Raw genomic sequence first — 18,927 nt, 5'->3', positions numbered from 1 at the left:
GAGAAGCAGGCTCCCTGCAGGGAGCCCGATGCGGGACTCTATCCCAGGACCCCAGGATCATGGCCTGAGCCGAAGGCAGATGCTCAACCACTGAGCCACCCAGGTGCCCTGCCACCCTCTTTGTTCTGTCCTCCGAAGCTCTCATTCTATCTTCCTCATCTAAAGTTTTCTCTCAATGCTGCTCAGCCTTTATCTCCCTGTACCGCACATCTGGCGTCCGGTTCTTTAATTCTCTCTTCCTCCTCTATATAATGTTAAGTGTTGTATTTTAATTAATGATAATAGGTGTAGCTCACATTTTTGTTTTCTTTTTTAGAAGTTCTGCTTCTTAAAAAAATGATTCCCTGTTTATGCGTCAAATGCTATCCCTCATCCATATGCTTAAAGGAAGCCTCTTCAAATACAAAGACGTACATACATACTTAAAGGTGTAAAGGATACATTGTGTAGACACAAATGAAAACTGTAGCTGGAGTGGCAGTAGTGATTGATCAAATATCAAAGCCAATTTCAGCGGGAGGACTGTCGCCAGGGATAGAGATGAAGGGGTCAAGTGATCGGAGATACCAGAATCCTAAATGCGTATGTCCTAACATCAGAACTTCAAAATACATGAAGAAAGTCCTGAAAGAACTGAGTTTTGAAGCAAACACACCCACAGTCACGGCTGTAGACTTCTGCGCCACCTTCTCAGTAATCAATAGAACAAGAGAACGGAAGGCCCTGGGCCTGGGGAGTGGCGTGCCTGCCTCATCTGCGGGCCTTCATGTGGGGTTGAGCCGTCTCTGCTCAGGAGCTGGCTGCCCGGCCTGTTTGGGTTTGTTGTTGCCATGGTCACCTCCGTGCAGATGTGAAGCCCCTCTGACTGCAGGCTGAAGTGGCCTCGCGGAGCGGGGTGCCATGCTGGAGGAGTGGGTCTTTCTCAGGCTTCCTTGGGCCTGCTCGGCTTCAGCTGTCCCTATAGGACGGCCCCACGGAGGGGGTCCCTCTTCAGGTCCTCACGCCTCCTGAGACCCCTGGGTCTGCTTCTGCACCAGGGGTGAGACTATCTGATGCCTTTCCCTCAGCCAGAGGCTTTGCTTATGAGTCTAGGAAGCACATGGATCCCGAGGAACCACTGGTCACTCCATGCACACCTGTGTCACCCAGAGGGCTCTCCGTATGGGACTCCATCTGTTCCCAACTGTCATACTGATCAGCCTTTAAAAACTTAAGATTTACCTGAACCTCTCTCTGTCCATCTGTGTGGTGGTCACATCTTTCTTCTGTGTCCCATCAAAGATGAAACAGTTTGTGCCCTTTCTCTCTCTCTCTCCCCTCTCTCTCTCTCTCCTTGAAGGGTCTCATTCCTTTTTGGAATTCAGTTTACTTTGTTCCTTTGTGACTCATCATCTGACTTTCACCGTTGCTAGCGTGGGAGGGATGTTCTGTGCAGCTTTTGGCATTCTGGGTGGAAATGCAAGTCTCTTAGGTATTTTATTGCAGCCCAAAGCTAACTGTTTCACTCTGTGAGTTCATCTTTTGGTGAGAATTTCCACTGTAGGAGTCCAGGGTAATAGCAGTATCTCCTGAGATATGTATCCTATCATGAGGCCACAGCAGGAAACAGATGGTACAGAAAACTGGGTCACCTAGGAAAGTGACAATGAGGGGAAGGCAGGGCCAGAGAACGCAGTGTCCTAGGGCTCACAGGAACAGGTGCTGTGGCATCTGGAAGGGTAAGGTCTGCAAGGGTGAGGGAGGAAACTTTCTGGGGTCCAGAGAGGGTGGCCACATGGAGAGGACTGGCAGCAGCTGTGTCCATCAGTGAAAGGTCTCAGCCAGTTTGTGGCTAGACATAAAACAAAGGAGGATATAGGAGAACTTAACACTGTTAACCAACCAAGAGGACCTAATCAGCATTCACAGGCTGCTTCCCCCAACCACAGCACAGAACACACTCTTTCTCTCTCTCTCTCTCTTTTTAAAGATTTTATTTATTTATTCATGAGAGACACACACACAGAGAGAGAGAGGGGCAGAGATACAAGCAGAGGGAGAATCAGGCTCCACACAGGGAGCCCGACGTGGGACTCGATCCTGGGTCTCCAGGATCTCCCTGGGCTGAAGTCAGCGCTAAACCACTGAGCCACCTGGGCTGCCCATAACACAAGCTTCTCAAATGTTCATGGAACATACCCCAAGGTAGATGACATCATGAGCCTTAAAACACACTTCAACAGGTTAGAATTGAAATCATGCAGAGTACATTCTTGGGCCACAGCACGGTCGAACCAGGTATCAGTAACGGGAAGCCAACAGGAAAATCTCCAAACAGTTGGAACTAATGAGCACACTGCCAAAGAACCCATGGATCAAAGAAGTCTCAATGGAAATTAAAAAAAAATACATTGGATTGAATGAAAGTGAAAATACAACACATCAAAGCAGGGGTGAGAGAGAAAGTTTTAGCACTAAATCCTTACAATAGAAAAGAGGGTAAAATCTCAAATCAGCAGTCTGGGCTCCGCCCTTAACAAAAAGAAGAGGAAAATAAACCCAGAACAAGCAGAAGAGAGGAGACAATAAAGATAAGAGATGAAATCAATGAAACTGAAGACAGAAATAATAGAGAAGGTCAACAAAACAAAGCTGGTTCTTTGAAAAGATCACTGAACCTCTAGCAGGATTGACAAAGACACAAGGAGAGAAGAGACAGATAACAAAACCAGGAGCAGAAGTGGGGACATCACCACAGACCCCACAGACGTCCGACGGATAATAAGGGGACACTTTAAACAAACCCTCCACACAAAAGTTTTATGTCTTGTATGAAACGGACCACTTCTTTGAAAAGCACAAACTAGCAACCTCACCTATTATGAAATATATACTTTGAATAGCTCTGTAACTATTAAGGAAATTGAATCAGTCATTAAAATCTACCCCCCTGCCCTGCACCCAAATTCCAGATCTAGATGTTCCCATTGAAGACTTCTTTCAGGCTTTTAAAGAAGGACGAGGACCAGTTCTACACAATCTCCAGCAGAAAAAAGACAAGAAGGAAGCCCTTCCCAATTCATTTTATGAAGTTAGTGTCACCCTGACAACAAAAACCAGACAGCACAAAACAGGAAAACTAGACCAGTACTCCTTAGGAATATAGATGCAAAAGCTCTGAACAAAGTTTAGCAACTGTAATTCAGGAATTATGTATAAAAAGAATTACTGCGACCAAGCGGAGTTTATTTCAGGGATGCAAGGCTGGTTTAATATTCAAAAACTAATCAATATAATCCACTACTTTAACAGACTGAAGAAGAAAAAAACCATAAGATCAAATTAATTGACGCAGAAGAAGCATTTGATGAAATACAGCGGCCATTCTTGAGAAGAGCTCTCAGAGAAACAGGAATGAGCGGAACTCTCTCAAGCCGATAAAGAGCATCTACAGAAGTTACAGTCATGCTTTGCCCCCTAAGATCCAGAGAAAGGCAAGGTTGTCCTTTCTCACCACTGTTGTTCAGCGTGGTTTTGGGTATTCTCGAAGGGCAATCAGGGAAGAAAAGGAAGGAGAGACCCACACTTCTCTCCTGTGCCGCAGGCCGCAACAGCGGTTACTGTGTCAGCATCTCCTGGGGTAGAGCAAAGGACCGAACAGCAGGGTGCCTCCTGCGGAGCTGGCCGGGCCGGGGGTGGGGCCCAAGGTCAGGGAGTAGCTGTAGCCACCAAATCTAAGATCACTGAGCGCTTCATCTCTGACAGGTCCTCTGGCCAGATGACCATGGGCACCCATGTGCATGTTCACGGTGTGATACCATGAGTGCTTCTACAGAGCCCAGCATCTTCCACCTCACTGCCCGCACCCAAGCCCCAGGAGGCCGACCTGGGCGAAAGTGGGGCTGTGCCCAACCCTCACCGGGCCAAGTCAGAGGCCTTCTTCCACGAGGCAAGTGGGTGTGAGCCCTGTCCTGTGATCTCAGCCTGTGGGGCCTCCACCCAGAACTTGACCTTGGGCCCTGCTAGCATGCCCTTGGGCCTCCTGCACCCAGGGGCCCTATTGTCACCTCCGCAGCCACCTTACCTCAGAGGACTCTGGCCATGCCAACTCCGCAGTCCCTTGCCCTACCCCCGATGAACAATGTGGCGCCCCTAGCGCCGGTGTGATGCTGTCCCTGACTTCCCAAGGTTGGGTTCAGAGCTGGCGGGAGAGCTGATAACAGAGACCACGAGGTACGTCTGGGCAGCCCTCCAAGGACCACATGGAAGCTTTCAGGAGCTTCAGAGCTGAGCCCCTTCAATGGGAGTTGGAGGATCGCAGCATCAGAATGGCAAAGTGACTCTCTGGCTGCTCCTCCTGGGGTTTGCTGTGTGGGCCTTCACTCCTGAAATCGCGTGGGTAGAAGAGGGAGTTTAAAACAGGGCAGCCAGAGGGCCTGGGCAGTCAGAGGGCCTGGGGCAGCCAGAGGGCCTGGGGCAAGGTTGCCAGTTGTGTGTTTAGATGGTGGGTGTCCTCACTCTGGTAGATGGCAGGATGCACATCCTTCTGTCATGAAGTGGAGTCTGTCCCTGTCCCCCTTAAATCTGGGCTTGACCAGGTGACCTGCTGTGGCCAATGGGACATAATGTAAGAGCTGAGTGCATGCCAAGGCATGGAAAGTGCTTGAGCACTGGGGCTTACCCTCTCTGGCTGCTGGGACCATTCACCACCATGAGTGTGGACCATGTTAGCTAGTCTGCTGCATGGTGATGGTGACAGACACCTGGCTGAAATTCCAGCTGACATCAAACACTCCAGATGTGTGGCCAAGGCCATTTAGGCCAACCAGCTCCAGCTGAGCTGGGCCAGACCAGAAATCCTGCCCTGCTAACCTGCAAACCCATGGGAAAGAGTAAGCAACGTTGTTCCAAGTCGCTAAGTTGTAGGGTGGTTTGTTACGCAGCAGGAGCTGAGACACTCCGCATTCAGAGGCAGATGCTGGAAGGAGGCAGCCACTGTGGGATTGAGTTTGCCCGAGCACATGGTCCCAGCTTGTCTTCCAGGACCTGAACCTTCCTGTCACCCTTCCCTTATGTCATCTGTCCCCTGTGAATCCCTCTGTGCCCTGGGGCCTGGTCCTCCCAGACACCCTGCTGGTCTAAGTCTGCTGTCCTCCCGCCTCATGGAAACATGCCCCCGAGACTGAGCCCCGACCCTGCCCTGGGCAACATGTGCATGGCAGCAGTGGCCTCGGAGCAGTGACACTTTGACCCCTGGGGAGAGAGGCAGGCTCCTGGGGGGCTGCTGTTGATAGAGCTGAGAGCCAGTCATTATGCCAAGTGCTCGGCACACATGTGTATGACTATACGACGGGAGAGGCAGGGATTGACACACAGTGACTGGGAGGGAGTAGGAGGTTGGCCTGTGTCCCCCCCCCCACCCATGAAAAGGTCATGACCACTTGCACCTGTGAATGTGAACTTGTTTGGAAACCGGGTCTTTGCAGATATAATGGAATTAGGATGAGGCAGCCTGCAGGCAGGCTGGACCCGGATCCAGTGACTGGTGTCCCCCCAGAGGACATTTGGATGCACAGACACACAGCGAGGGGCCATGTGACAGCAGAGGCAATGTGACCACAAGCCAAGGACCGTGGGTAGCCGCCAGAATCAGGAAGAGGAGAGGAAGGACCCAGAGTGCAGCCCTGCCCACACCTTGGTTCTGGATCTTTTGCCTCCCGAACCGTGAAAGAATTCCCGTTAGGCCACCAAGCTTGTGGTGCTTTGTGGTGGCCGCCAGAGGACACTCACGTGGAAGGCGGGTGGTGGGCAGAGAAATCCAGAAGGGCTCAAGCTCGCTCTGGCCAGACTCTTGGCAGAACAGGTGGCCTCTGGATGACCCTCCGTGGAGGTAGCAGATGCTGGGCCAGGAGGGCAGGCGCTGCCTTGGCGGGATGTGGGCGGCTGGGCTGCGCGGGGGGGTACGCGGGCTTGGCAGGCCTTGCCCAGGTTCCCTTCGGGAGGGATGGGCCGGCCCGAGAGGACGGGCGATGTGTAAACAGAAGGAGCATTTCTGTGCGGTTCCTTCCCGACCGAGAACTGCGGTGGGCACACATCTGCCGGGCGGCAGGCGAGCAGGCGCTCCCCCGAGGCGGCCGCCCACACCCAGCGGGCACACGCGGTACTGGGCGGCGTCTCTGGGATCCAGCACGGCGCTGAGCACACGCAGGCCGGTCAGCCAGCCGCGGTTGTTTAGTATTTCCTTCTGTTTCATTCCAGTTGGCACGCCCAGTGCATTTTGAGTTTTCCGTAAAATAACTTTTTAAGGAAAACAGCAGAAATCAGTCCAGAGTTCTCACTGCCATGAATAATTGCTGGGTGCCGCCGGACGCTTCCGTGCCCCGTGTCGCTGCTCCGCCCGTCTCCTTCACGCCTATCCCCCTTTTCCCTTAACGAAGCCCAAATGCTCCTTGTTTTCGCCCAGTTTGCCATCAGGTCTGCAAACGGAGCGGGGCACGAAAGCTCGCCGTCTACCCTCAGCTGGGAGCGAGGCCAGGTGAGTAATAGGTGAGTAATAGGCGCACAGATGCTTACCGACGTGCACGCACACAGCCCCCTACTGCGGATACGCACGCCTGCAAGAGCGTCCCTGTCTTCATCACGGGCACACACGCACACACGCGTTTTACGGTACGATTTTTACCCTCTTGCATGATTCTTTAGATTAGTGATCACAGACCGACTCACTCATTCAGTTGGCAAATGTCTGAGTTCTGAATACGTAGATCACCAGCAGTGTCCCTAAGGCGTGTGGGGTCCTGGGAGATCGTTTTGTGTAGATGTGTCTTTTTTTTTTTTTTAAGATTTTGTTTATTTATTCATGAGAGACACAGAGAGAGGCAGAGCCACAGGCAGAGGGAGAAGCAGGCTCCATGCAGGGAGCCCGACGAGGGACTCGATCCAGGACCCCGGGGTCACGCCCTGAGCTGAAGGCAGACGCCCAACCACTGAGCCACCCGGGGTTGCCAGGGTGTGTGTCTTTGTAAACAGTTCAGATCACTCCAAACCAGCCTTTGGGCTGTTGGGGCTTCCCTGGGAGCCAGGCCTCCTCCCGTGGCATCGAGCCGGGAAGGCCTGGGCACAGCAGGGCCCAGGCACCACGGGTCAAGCCCATTCAGTGGTGACCACAGGTGGACCTCCCCTCCTCTTGTCCTCACACCTGACCCCCAAGTCCAGCTGGACTTACGGCCTCAGTGGCCCCTCAGACCCCACCTCCCTCTCCTCCTGGATGACCCGGGGTGTTGCCCTCACTGGCCTCTGGCCTCTCCGTGTGGTCATTCTGCACAGCCTCACTCTAGCCCAGGCCCCACCTCGTCCCCATCTTGCTGCTCCACCTGGTGGCCCCGTCTGCACACCCTGAGTCCACAAGCCCACCGCTCGTCCTGGCTGCGGGGCCTCCGTCACCCTGCGCCCCGACACGGATGCAGCCTCGCCAGGTCTCCGCCTGGCTCACTGCGTTCATCACCCCACAGGACCCCAGGCTGGTAGTGAGGCCGGGAAAACTCGCCGAGGACACAGGGGATGCTGTGGGAATTCACTGTGAGTCCCTAGCACCCTCACCCAGCTCCTCTTGGCCACCGAGGGAGAAGAGCTCCCCCCCAAATCCAGAGCGACCATTTTATCCTCCCCTTCCAGAGACTACAGTTCAATTCTTTTGACTTAAACGTTAAACACTCTCCTGTGGCGGTGTCGGAGGAGCAGTAGGCCGGAGCAAGGCCCCCCGTGCCGCACCTGCCCGGCCGCGTCCCTCTTCTGCCCTTCCCGGGGTGGGGGCCGCAGCTGCCCTTGAGGTGACAACACAGCAGGGCATTTCCTGCGGCGGGGGGACGCGGCGGGGCTGCTCTGTGGCCCCGGCCCAGCGGAGCAACTGGAAGCCAGTGGCTGTTGGGATGAAGTATTGTGTGTGTTTACTGTTCACTCAGCCGTCATGCAGAGTGGATTTTCCCATGTGACTTGGTTGAAGGTCACAGCCAGCGGAGGCTGTCGCGTTGGCTTTGGACAGTACGAGTGGAGGAAGCCGCAGACGGTGCCCGTGGTCTGAGCCAGGACGGTGTGGGGCGCTGGGCCTGGGGTCACCTCCCGGGTGGGAGTCTGGACGTCTCTCCTTTGTGTCTCCCGACCCTGGAGGTCAGGACGGAGCCACAGAGGCTGTGCTGGCCTGCTGCCCGGCGAGGGGAGGAGTGGGGACCAGGCGCTGCGTTCCCAGGGTGGCCCTGCTCCCATGGCCAGTGGGCACACGGCATTTAGGACCGAGATGTTCGGGGTCTATAAAGCATGCTCTCGTCCCCCTCATGTGAACAGCCGGTGACGGAGGCGTGGCCGGTGCGCAGGAAGCAGCGGCCAGCTCCATCGTGTTCGGGGACGTGCAGTGCATCGTGTGTGTCCCTGGACGGGCAGGCGGCCCTGAGCGTCCTACCCTTCACGCTGACTTAGCACTGACGGTTGCACGGTGGCCACGTTTCCCCCCAGCTTCCAGTGCTGATGCGGTCACTGCCCTGTGCCCGCCTGGGTGGCCTCTCCTGGGGCAGGGGTGATCCAGGCTCTGGGGGGGGGGGCCCTGTCCACGGCTGCAGGGGCTGGTCTGTAAGGGAGGAGACGTGCCCAGGTGGAAGGGGACTCAGGCCAGGGCCTCGTCGCCCCCTTGGGCTCAGCTAACAGGGTGCAAGTTACCCCAATACATAAACATTCTGGGGGCAGAAGGTTGGAGGAGGCATTTTTTGGGATCTGATGCTCTTGCGCCCGTTGGTAAGGTTTCCGCTGATGGAAACCAGGCTGCCACACGACGGCGGGGACTGTCACAGAGGTTCTCTCCTCACAGCCCCCCCGGATGTTGGTTTCCTTGTTCCAGGACTTGATGTAACCTCATCCCAGTAATGTGAAGGGTGTTAGAGTGTGTATACGTGCGTGTGTGTACACGGGAGTACCCGTCATTGTGGTATATGTGCACAGAGGTGTGGTTGTGTGGATATGTGTGTGTGGGTGCAGCAGCAGTGAATTCAGTAAGCCCGGTGTGAAGTCTGACAGGGCGGAGTGTGATGAGGTGGCATTCGGACCAAGTTAGCAGGTGGGAGGTGCTGGTCAGAGCTCTGCCGCTGGCGGAGCAGGTCACAGAACTTTCCTGCCAGGTGTGTGGGCCGGTGTGCGGGCTGGCGTGCGGGCGAGTGTGCGGGCCGGCGTGCGGGCCGGTGTGCAGGCGAGTGTGCGGGCCGGCGTGTGGGCTGGTGTGCGGACTGGTGTGTGGACTGAAGCACATCGCCCTCCAGACCCCGACTGAGTTCGGGGTTACTGTAGCTGAAGCTGCCACCGTACTGGCTTTAGCCGGATTGAAATGAAAAACAAGACCACGGAGGGATGTAGGACCCAAGGCCCACGTTCATACTGAAATGGATTCAAAAAGTGATGGAAAATGTCACAGCACGAAATGAATTATTCAAGGATGGAAAGTATTCAAGGATGGAAATTCTGGAATTCGCCGAGACGGACTGAATGCTGGAAGGACACTAATCAGCACCAGATGAAGGGCCCGCGGAGCGCAGATTATGCGGCGGCCTTTGTAAGCAGGCTTCCTCAGAGCGGAGCCTCTTTCGTCCCGAGAGGGGGCAGAGGAAGTGTGCGCGGCCCCGGGGAGCATGGAGGGGTCTGGATGCACGCGGGGCGCCGGGGGGCTGGGGTGTGTGCTGCCTGGATCTGGGGTCTGGACGCATGCGGGGCACCGGGAGGCTGGGGTGTGTGCTGCCATTCAGAGCTTGATGTCTGCCAGCCGGGGTTGACTCTCCCTTTATGGGCACAGGGCCTTGTCCCTAAAACAAGGGCAGGAAGAAAGGCCAGCTGTCCTCCCCTGGGACAGACGCCCTCCAACGTGCCGAGCACAGTCTGCCTGCTGTCTGAGGTGCCCAATGCCCACCTCCCTGCAAACGGGGGCCAGCCTGGTGCTGCGTTGACACCTGCGTCTGAGCGAGCCGCCTCTGGCCCCACACCTCCCGGCACACCGCCACCACCTCCCCTCGCTGCTCACAAACAGGACACGGTCACGTCCTTGTGCTCCGGGCACCGCCTGAGATTTAATTCTGAATTTACACGGGATGGAGCATCACATCACACCGGGCAACCGTTCTCGATACATCTGCGAGCAAAGCACAGTTCCTCGTCTCCCCGCGAGAGCTCCAGGGGACTCTGGGGACCCTCAGGAGCAGCCCCAGGATACACATCACTACCAAAGAAGAAGTACAGTACCCGTTTCTGTATAAGAATATATTATTTAAAAGACAGTTTAAAAATAAAAATTCTGTACAGCATCATGAATTCCCTTTTTTTTTTTTTGTATCAGTGAACAAAACAGTTCTTAGAAAACGCAGTTTTGTGGAGTCAGGCATGGAGTCAACCTCCCTGTGTGGATGGCTCCCCCGAGGCTCGGCCCGCCTGGTCCAGGACCGCGGCCTGTGACTGTCCTGCCGGCTTCGGGCTCCATCTGCTTGGAAAAGGAAAGAGACCACTGGTTTGCTTCTGTCGGGATTGAAAACGTGCAGGCGCGTTCAGGACATCACAGGATGACACGCAGACTGTGCTGGAAAACCACACACACCGTGGATCACATTGGAGCCAAATACAACAATTTAGATCCCTCTTCCGAGCTGTCAAAAAAATACGCCATAACTGAAAAACGGAAGGCTGGTGTTTACAAGCTCTTGGGGTTCCCAGCGTTCCGCTCACTTAACGGGACAAAAGCAGTCATGTTAACGGTAGTAGTCCCACTAGTTGAGCGATTGGGGCTCTGAGGCCCAGAGAGGTTGAGACCCTCGTGCGGGTCACTCAGCGCGTCCTCAGCTATCTCGTTGCTCCCCCTGCACAAAAGCAGGCCCAGCTTCCCAACCCTGCGCCTGGCGTGCTTCGTAAGAGAATCTCCCCGGTGGTGCTTTGGCTCAAAGGGGCTGGTTCGCCTTTGACACGGACCACATGACCCGCTCGTGTCAGGTGCACGGGAAATGCTCACGGCAGCGTAACCGATTCGGCATTTCCCAGAAGTAGGTTTTTACAACCTACGTGTCCTTGTAGGCCGCCCTCGAGCTCACTATCCATCTTGTGCCGTCAACCAAAGCGCGTCCCCCTTCCCTCCGAGCCTGTGTGTGACTCACTTAAAACCTGGCCGTCATTTGGATTCTCCGCCCTCCCCTCCTCCGATCCTCCCCGCCGCCCCCACAGACCTCCCCCGTCGCCCTGGCTTTCTGAATTACCATACGAGTCGAGACGTCAATTCAGAATGGCATTATCTTCGCTTTTGGTCGCATCTCCGCTTCCCTCTCTCGACGTGTCGGTTTCCCCAGAGGACGTCAGGCTCTCAGTCTTCTGTAACGGGGACAGGGTATACAGAAGGCGACAATCAGGTTCCCGGAGCCCGTGAGTGCCTGCTAGAGCACCGCTGTTGGCTGACAGCTGCCCACGCGCCCTGTGCCGAACCACGTGGCTGGGCGTGAGCCCCCTTCCCTGCTCTGGGAGGCCCCCTCGGCCGCTGTGGAGCTGGGACAACCAGCTCACCCTGGCTGCAGAGGCCAGTGGGCCGGCCGGGTGAGCACGGAGCCCACGGCCCTTTCTCTTTGGCGGGTCTGGCCTTTCTGGGGGGGAGGAAAGCATCCTGGGGGAGCCCCCACGGGGCAGCCGCACCTGGGGCCTTTCTAGTGGTGGCTCTCGGGTGGCCCAGGAGCGCCAGGGCGCTTTAGCAATCCTGCCGGGGGCCCCGCAGGACACCTGCTCGGACATTGCTCCCTGTACCATTTGCTTGTAGGCTTTGGGGTCTCAGGACCTCTCTGTGCCCCGGGAGAGGGATCCCACCGACCAGCAGGCGGTTCCTGAGCACTGACGACGAGCCTGTGTTGCACACAGAGCAGTTTGGGGGAACGTAGGAACACGGGGCACCTGGGAAATCACTCGGCGCTCAGTGGGGCGTGGGGTTCCCACTGGCAAGGTGGGGGTGGGGGGCCCATCACCGGGGAGCCCTGACTGCAGTGAGCGGTGGAGAACGGACGGCCCGGGGCGGGTGTGTGGCTCCCGACAAGGACCAGGTGTGGGCGGCAGGGACGCTGCTCTAGCTCCACCAGGGCCCCTGCCAGAGGGCAGCGGCGGGCCGAGAGAGGCTCACCCGGGGCCGCTGGCCGCCAGGCGGGGGTGGCCTGTGTGAGTCTGGGAGGCAAGGATCCCCGAAGCGACATGAGCACACACAGAGGCCCTGGCGAGGCCAGAGCGGCTCACGGGCTTTGCACAAAGCCTCTACGCCGCTCTGAGCGTGAGCTGGGCCTTCCCTGGAACCCTACCAGACCCAACTGCCACCTGGAGCCAGGCCCGGTCTCCAGGAGCCCGAGGGGGCCGAGCTGCCGTGCGCGAGGGCTCAGGGGTGCGGCTGGGCCTGGAGCTGACCCGGGAGGAGGACAGGGACCCCCGTGGGGCCAGGGCGCTGCTCTGAGGGGGTCTGAGCTGCAGAGAGACCCTGGCACACTCGACCGCAGCACGACTACGGGGGACAGCGTCACCCTCCCCGGGGCAGTTTTGTTTCTTGGGATTTCGGGGGGATGCAAGTGAGCTCTCGTCCAGAGGGCCCTGCTGCAGGGGTGCCCGCTGCCGTGCCCGGAGCGCGGAGCCTCACGGCGAGGAAGAGCGCGTTTCCCACGCGGCACGCCTTACCTCCTTCATGGCATCATCGATTTGCTTCAGCTCCTCGTAACGATCCCTGGATTCCCAAAGGGGCTGCAGCATGATCTCCTCCACCACGGGGAAGAGCTGGGGAGACAGCGGGCTCACTCACACGGTCCATCGCTCTGGGAGCAGCAGACCCAGGCGTCCGCGGAGCACGCGGCAAGTGTTCTCGGAGCCCCTGGGCTGCCACCCGCGGCGGGTTCCACGGACACCCCGGTCTGAGGCTGGCTGGTCAGCGGCTCCTGGACACCCTCATGCCCGCCACCCGCCCACCCGCCTCCGGGTCCTCTCACTGCACACGCACCTGTCCCGCACCTGCCTGTCCCCAAATGTCCATCGTCCAAACGCCAGCCTCGCTTCTAGTCTCCTGACAGCCCCTGTGGCCGGAGGAACCAGACGGTTCCCCATCTGCCTCCGCTCACGCCATCCTGCCACCCCTGCCCCCGGAATCCTGCGCACGCAGCCCTCGCCCGGTGACACCCTCCGTGCCTCCCCTGTCACATCCCGGGCCCGCTGCGCCCCTGCCCCCGCTGGCTGTGATAAAGGCCCGGAAGTCCGTGGCAGGAATGTACAGGAAGGCAAGTCCCCAGAGAAGCCGCGGTGAGTGGGGTTTACGGAACGACGTGCTGAGGGGGTTCCGGAAGGCTGGCGGGTGGCACGGGGCCGAGGCCAGCTGAACGGGCGCACTCCAAGGCGGGGGCGTGAAGAGAGGTGAGGACCAGGGGCTGTGGGCCATCCTGTAGGACAGGAGTGCCGGGGAGGGCGGGGGACTGGGTGCAACGAGGGGGGCACGGGAGCCATAGAAGGTTCAGGAGACAGGCAGAGTCAGCCTGGGGTGGTCGTGCGCCGGGTAGAGAGGGGCAGGTGAGGAGGTGCTTCTGGAGGGCCTGGGTGGCTCCTGGGCGCCCAGAGGCGAGAGGGCGAGTGCTCCGGGCCTGCTGGCGGGGGCACCTTACAGGGCCTGGCAGGCGGCCACCGCACGCTGGCGTGCGTGTGCACACGGGTGTGCTTCTCAATGCCGTGTCTTCTGGCTCGTGGTGACGGCCACTCACCTTGGTCACCGTTTCGAACATCGGGATCAGGACAAACTTGATGAACCCAATTTGGGCCGTGGCTTTGGTCACTTTGTCCCGGTCCATGAAGGGGGCCACGGGGAGGCCCTCCGACTTCTCGCGGTCGCTCTGCAGGGATGCAGGGGGCCACAACGTCAGAAATACCCGTGGGGACCCCTGAAGGTCTGAGGGCAAAAGGCGTGTTCATGTGCCAACCAGGCCGCTCGGACATAGGGACATGTCACGTGGCCACTGGAGCGTGCAGTGGGTGTGCGCGGCCGAGCCGTGAGGCCGGGGCGCAGGGGCAGGCGGCCTGCCCGGGGTCCCCCACGCTGCTGTCGTGAGTCCCTTGCTGGCTGGCCCAGCATTTTTGCACACAGGCCGGCCGGTGTCCGTCTAGGGCCCCCCCACCAGGGGCTGGACGTGCCAGCCGACCCGCTTGTTCTCCCCCACCCCCGGGGACCCCTCCTGCCTCTGTCGCTTCTCTTTCAGGCCCTTTGCCTGACGCGTCCGCCCCCCCCAGCTGCTCAACTAATGGTCGAGGCAGCAGTTTTCAACGTTGGCTTTCCCAGGCTGTCACTGGCTCTCCTACGGCACGTCGTACCCACTCACCGTGGATGTGCACCTGCTGCGAGGGCTTTCCGGAGGCTGGAGGCCAGTGACCCAGGCCACTAGCACCCTGGGCACACCCATCACTTTTCCAACACGGAGCCTGTAAAGGGGCTGAGGCGAGCAGCAGGGGCTGGTGGCTTTGGGACACTCTTACCTGCATGAAATACTCTTCTAACAGGCAGTCCACCCAGGGCTCCGCGACTTCCATCGGACGGACCTCATTGGAGATGTCACAGCATTTTATCAAAATCATCTTCAGCTGGAAGAGAGATTTGGGATCAGGCCTGGGGCACAGGGCGCGTCCCGCTGCCGCGTCTGGGTGTGCGCTTGCCGTCCCGGGGGACGGAGGGCGGTGCCGCTGGCAGTCTGCATCTGACCCCCAGCTCCACCCCGAGCACGGGGCCACCACCGCACCCCCGAGGGGCCCGAGTATGTTTGGGGGGGGTTCAGTATACGAGAGTCCGTTTGACACAGATGAGTTTCGTAAAACTTAAATTATAAAGTTTAAAAGTATCCTGTGGAGGACACACAGCCAAATACAGAAAGAAGTCACGGTTAGCACGTGGAGGTTAAAAGGGTGATGGGAGAGGGACGCCTGGGTGGCTCAGCGGTTTAGAGCCTGCCTTCGGCCCAGGCTTGTGGTCCTGGGGTCCCGGGATCGAGTCCCACATTGGGCTCCCTGCGTGGAGCCTGCTTCTCCCTCTGCCTGTGTCTCTGCCTCTCTCTGTGTCTCTCATGAACAAATACATAAAATCTTTAAAAAAAAAAAAAGGGGTGATGGGAGAATGGGAGAGACCCAATCCCACCAGCCCCTCCAGCCTGGAGTCAGGCGAACCACACAGAGGTGGAAGGCGGCGTGGGCTCCTGCCCTGTGCCCGGGGCCCACGTCTCGCCTGTGAACCAGGGCTCTCTGCCCCCGGGGCCCGGGCACCTTCTGCTCAAGCCACCACCTGCAGACGCCTCGCCTCCTTCTGCTCTGGCCCCTCCGTCCAGCCTTCCTGGCCACCTCAGCACCAGGCGGCGGCCCCAGGAGACTAGCCTCCGAGCCTGCTGGGCTGTGGGCCCGAAGTGGCCGCTTCAGGATGAGACGGGTCAGGCTGACCCCCCAGCCGGAGTGTTCCCACCTGGGCTGAAGGTGCGTGCTTTCGGGACCAGCTGGAAGGTCGGCCCCGTGTGGCCTGGCCTCCCTCCAGCACACCACTGTCCCTGGGAGTCACCGGCGTCCCGGGCCAATGTGTGGGCCACTGCTCAGGGTCTGGAGGTGACCCCACGGGAGTCCATCCGGGCACCGCAATGCGGGCCGTGGGCCCTGAAGGGACCTGGACTGTTTGCACCGGGTCTTGCAGGACGGGGGTGGGTGGTGTGACTTGGCACATCTGCCTTCAGCCCAGCGTCTGGCACAGCCCCAGCTGGACCTCGGGGTGCCTCGGCTGCCCTGTCCCTGTCCCTGGTCACCACCCTTCCTTATCAGTGCCCGGGAGGCCATCCAGGCCTCCTTTGTCTGCTCTGGGACTTGGCTCCAGAACACAGGTCATCAGTGGGTCTGCCCGGCAGGCCTCTGGGGGAGGCTGTTCCGACACAGCCTGGGGCACAGCCTGGGTAGGGCCGTGCTGCAGGGAGTTGCGCCAGGATCTCAGGCCCTGGCCACGCGGGGCACAGCATCCAGGTCTCCTGCTGGGAGCCTCGGCGGAGGCCCTAGAATCCATCTTGACCCAGAACCTTCACGTGCGTGGGCTTTCCCCTCTACCTCCTCCAGCCCGTGTCCACAGAGACGTGGGAGCCTCTGGCCGAGGCACGATCCTCTGGTCTGTGCTGCAGGCCACTGACCCTCGCCCTGTGTTGGGGGTGGACGGAACCCTGGGGACCCGGCGCCTCTTTCTCCCACTTGCTTGGACAGTTGGAAGGAGGGGGTAATGGTGTGATGGTCACTCTGTGTGGCTCATCTTCCTGATCGCTCGAGTCCGGGCAGCCCAGGCCTCCTGCCCCCAAGGGCCTCTCCTTATGTGTCGGAGGGAACACGGGTGCTCCGAGGGGGCACAGTCCACTTGTCCGTCCTCCTCGTCCTGCCGTGGGGGGCAGCGGTGTGTCCCACACCCCGCTGGCTTTTCAGGAGCCAGGCCCGTCCCTCCAACATGACCGCATCTCCCCGTGTCCTGGCCCATGAAGGGAGGGCTCGGGAGGCCTGGCTCACGGGGATGTTTTCTCCTGCTGATCACTTAGGGAAAACGCCAGGTCCTTCCCTGCATAGCGTGTTAGCTATCGGGGACAGGATGGTCCCAAGGTCAACCAGATCTCAGAGGGCTGTCCTTGTTAATCAGCTTCTAGGGAGGGAAGGTGACCAGCAGTTTTAAAAGGAGAGAGAGGGGGGACGCCTGGGTGGCTCAGCGATTGTCTGCCTTTGGCCCAGGGTGTGATCTTAAGTCCTGGGATCGAGTCCCACGTCGGGTTCCCTGCAGGGAGCCTGCTTCTCCCTCTGCCTGTGTCTCTGCCTCTCTCTCTCTCTATGTGTCTCTCACTAATAAATAAATAAAATCTTAAAAAGAGAGAGAGAGAGAGAGAGGGAGGGGCCCCTGGGTGGCTCAACGATTGAGCATCTGCCTTTGGCTCAGGGTGTGATCCCAGGGTCCTGGGATCGAGTCTCACATTGGGCACTGCCTGTGTCTCTGCCTCTCTCTCTCTGTGCCTCTCATAAATTAAAGAGAGAGAGAGAGAGAGAGAGAGAAATGCCAGAAAGCGGGCCTAACACCCAGACCAGGCTCAGCGTCACCCCTTTCCCCACAGACCCGGGAGGACATTCCCTTGTGCCTTCCTCTTTAAAGGGCAGGCCCGGTGTAGCCCGGGTGGGGCGGGCTCTCCGCGCTGGTCGGGTTCTGTGTCCCCCCTGCTCCTAGAGGGGCGAGCCCGGGAGCGGCCCTGCGGCCCCCCGACGTGCCCGCCCAGGGCTGGTGTTCAGAGTGTTTTCTGGGGCAGTGCCTCCCCGGGAGGGCCAGCTTTGTTCTCAGGAAACCAGAGCAAGATGGGCTGCCTCACCCACTCCCCACCTCCAGGTCAGAGCGAGGAGTGAGAGGGGCCGCCTCCAACGGGGGGATGGGAGATGCACCCGCTGGGGGCTCTCCAGGTAGGTGCTGTGACTGCACCCGCCTGAACCAGGCCTCGCTCCCAGGCCAGGCTGAGGGTTTGGGCCGATCCAGCGGCTTCCAGTCTGGGCTGGGGGTGGGGCTGGGGGTGGGGGCCCAAGCACCAGCCCCCAAATGATGAGGAACAAGCTACTTACAAGGGTCACGTGCTCCTCATTGCTGTAGTCAAAATTCTCCATTGTTTCTTTGAAAGAATCCATAATTTCTGCGTGTCTTGCCATGTCGGTGGCTAAGATCAATGTGATCATCCCCTGAAAGGTGAAAGCAAAGCGTTGACCCCGGGCACAGCCCCCGCATTACGCAGCGAGCGCCGGCCGTGTGCCCAGCACCCCCACCGTGCACGGCGTACTCCGCTCGCTCCTGGCGCCAGCTCTGCGTGTGTCTGAGGATCCCTGGCCTCATCTTCAGGACCAAGGAGGAGGCCGGGAGCCTCCCAGGCCGCCGCTGGCGAGTGGAGGCTGGACATTCGAGCCCACGCATGCGCTGGGAGCGAGCCTCGAATGCCGAGTCCAGGAGGAGGCCGCCCTGCCAGGCCCGCCAGGCCCACTCGCGTGCTGACGACAGGCGCAGCACCGCGCTTCCTGGTGACGGCTGGCTTCGGCCACGGACAGATGCTGCCCCCTGAATCCAGCAATCCACGGACATGGCTGATCTTTCACATCATGTTGTTGGAGGTCAATCACCGATTTTCCAGGAGACTGTCCCCTGAGGCCCCCCCCCCCCCCGTTATCTCATCTGTATGTGACTCTGTGCGTATAATGCTTGGGAGCAACCAAAGTCAGGTTGCACTGGACAGCACTGCCCTACTAACACATTTGTAAATGAGAAGGCTGTGATTTAAAAAAAAAAAAAATTCTTTTTTTTTTTTTCAAGTAGACTCAGCGTGGAGCCCAGTGTGGGGCTTGGACTCAGGACCCCGAACTCACGACTCTGGGATCATGGCCTGAGCTGAGATCAAGAGTCGGACGCTCAACTGATGGAGCCTCCCAGGCGCTCTGAGGATGCAGGGGTTTTTAAAATACACATTATTACCTCGTTCACCGAACATTGGGTCAGGAGAAGCAACATAATCCGAAACCGTGAGCATCCGTCCGTCCACCCCGAACGCATTTATGAGAACACAGCTCTGCTGCAGAGAGTGTGGTCCTTTCCAAGAAAACAGCACGACAGCCTCGGGCACAGGACTGAAGTCAGTCGACTCACAGCATGTCCCACGTCCCACGTGTTTCGGGGGAGGGGAGCATCACTGGCATTTCGAATTATGTGGTTTCTCCGGAAAGGTTTAATTGTGTTATTGGTGAAGGATCCTCCCGTGTGAGAAGTGATCCTCAGTGACAAAATATCATTAAAAAGTGGGGCAGCAAGGACGCCTGGGGGACCCCGTCGGTGAAGCGTCCGCCTTGGGCTCAGGCCACGGTCTCGGG

The 18,927-nt window shown here is 58.4% G+C and overlaps 1 protein-coding gene across 7 annotated transcripts in view; it reads right to left on the bottom strand.

Moving 5' to 3' along the window:
• Window positions 1-10,060: 10,060 nt before the first annotated feature.
• The window catches only part of PDE9A (phosphodiesterase 9A), an 87,356-nt gene continuing 78,489 nt past the window's right edge, over window positions 10,061-18,927 (bottom strand). For 3 of the 7 annotated variants that reach the window (XM_055313760.1, XM_055313766.1, XM_055313765.1), the window contains 6 exons: window positions 17,641-17,754; window positions 14,521-14,625; window positions 13,755-13,883; window positions 12,691-12,786; window positions 11,250-11,361; window positions 10,061-10,582 (listed from right to left, as the gene is read on the bottom strand). In XM_055313760.1, coding sequence (XP_055169735.1) covers window positions 11,266-11,361; window positions 12,691-12,786; window positions 13,755-13,883; window positions 14,521-14,625; window positions 17,641-17,754 — 540 coding nt within the window. In that variant the 3' untranslated portion in view covers window positions 10,061-10,582; window positions 11,250-11,265. Of the gene's footprint in view, window positions 10,650-11,249; window positions 11,362-12,690; window positions 12,787-13,754; window positions 13,884-14,520; window positions 14,626-17,640; window positions 17,755-18,927 lie in introns of all 7 variants that reach the window. The other 4 variants (XM_055313762.1, XM_055313763.1, XM_055313764.1 and 1 more) reach the window with 4 other exon arrangements.

This window comes from Nyctereutes procyonoides, unplaced genomic scaffold, assembly GCF_905146905.1.
Source record: "Nyctereutes procyonoides isolate TBG_1078 unplaced genomic scaffold, NYPRO_anot_genome, whole genome shotgun sequence".
NCBI classification, from domain to species: domain Eukaryota; kingdom Metazoa; phylum Chordata; class Mammalia; order Carnivora; family Canidae; genus Nyctereutes; species Nyctereutes procyonoides.
The sequence above is the reverse complement of the archived record's forward strand: the minus strand, read 5'-3'. Positions and strand labels throughout refer to the sequence as shown.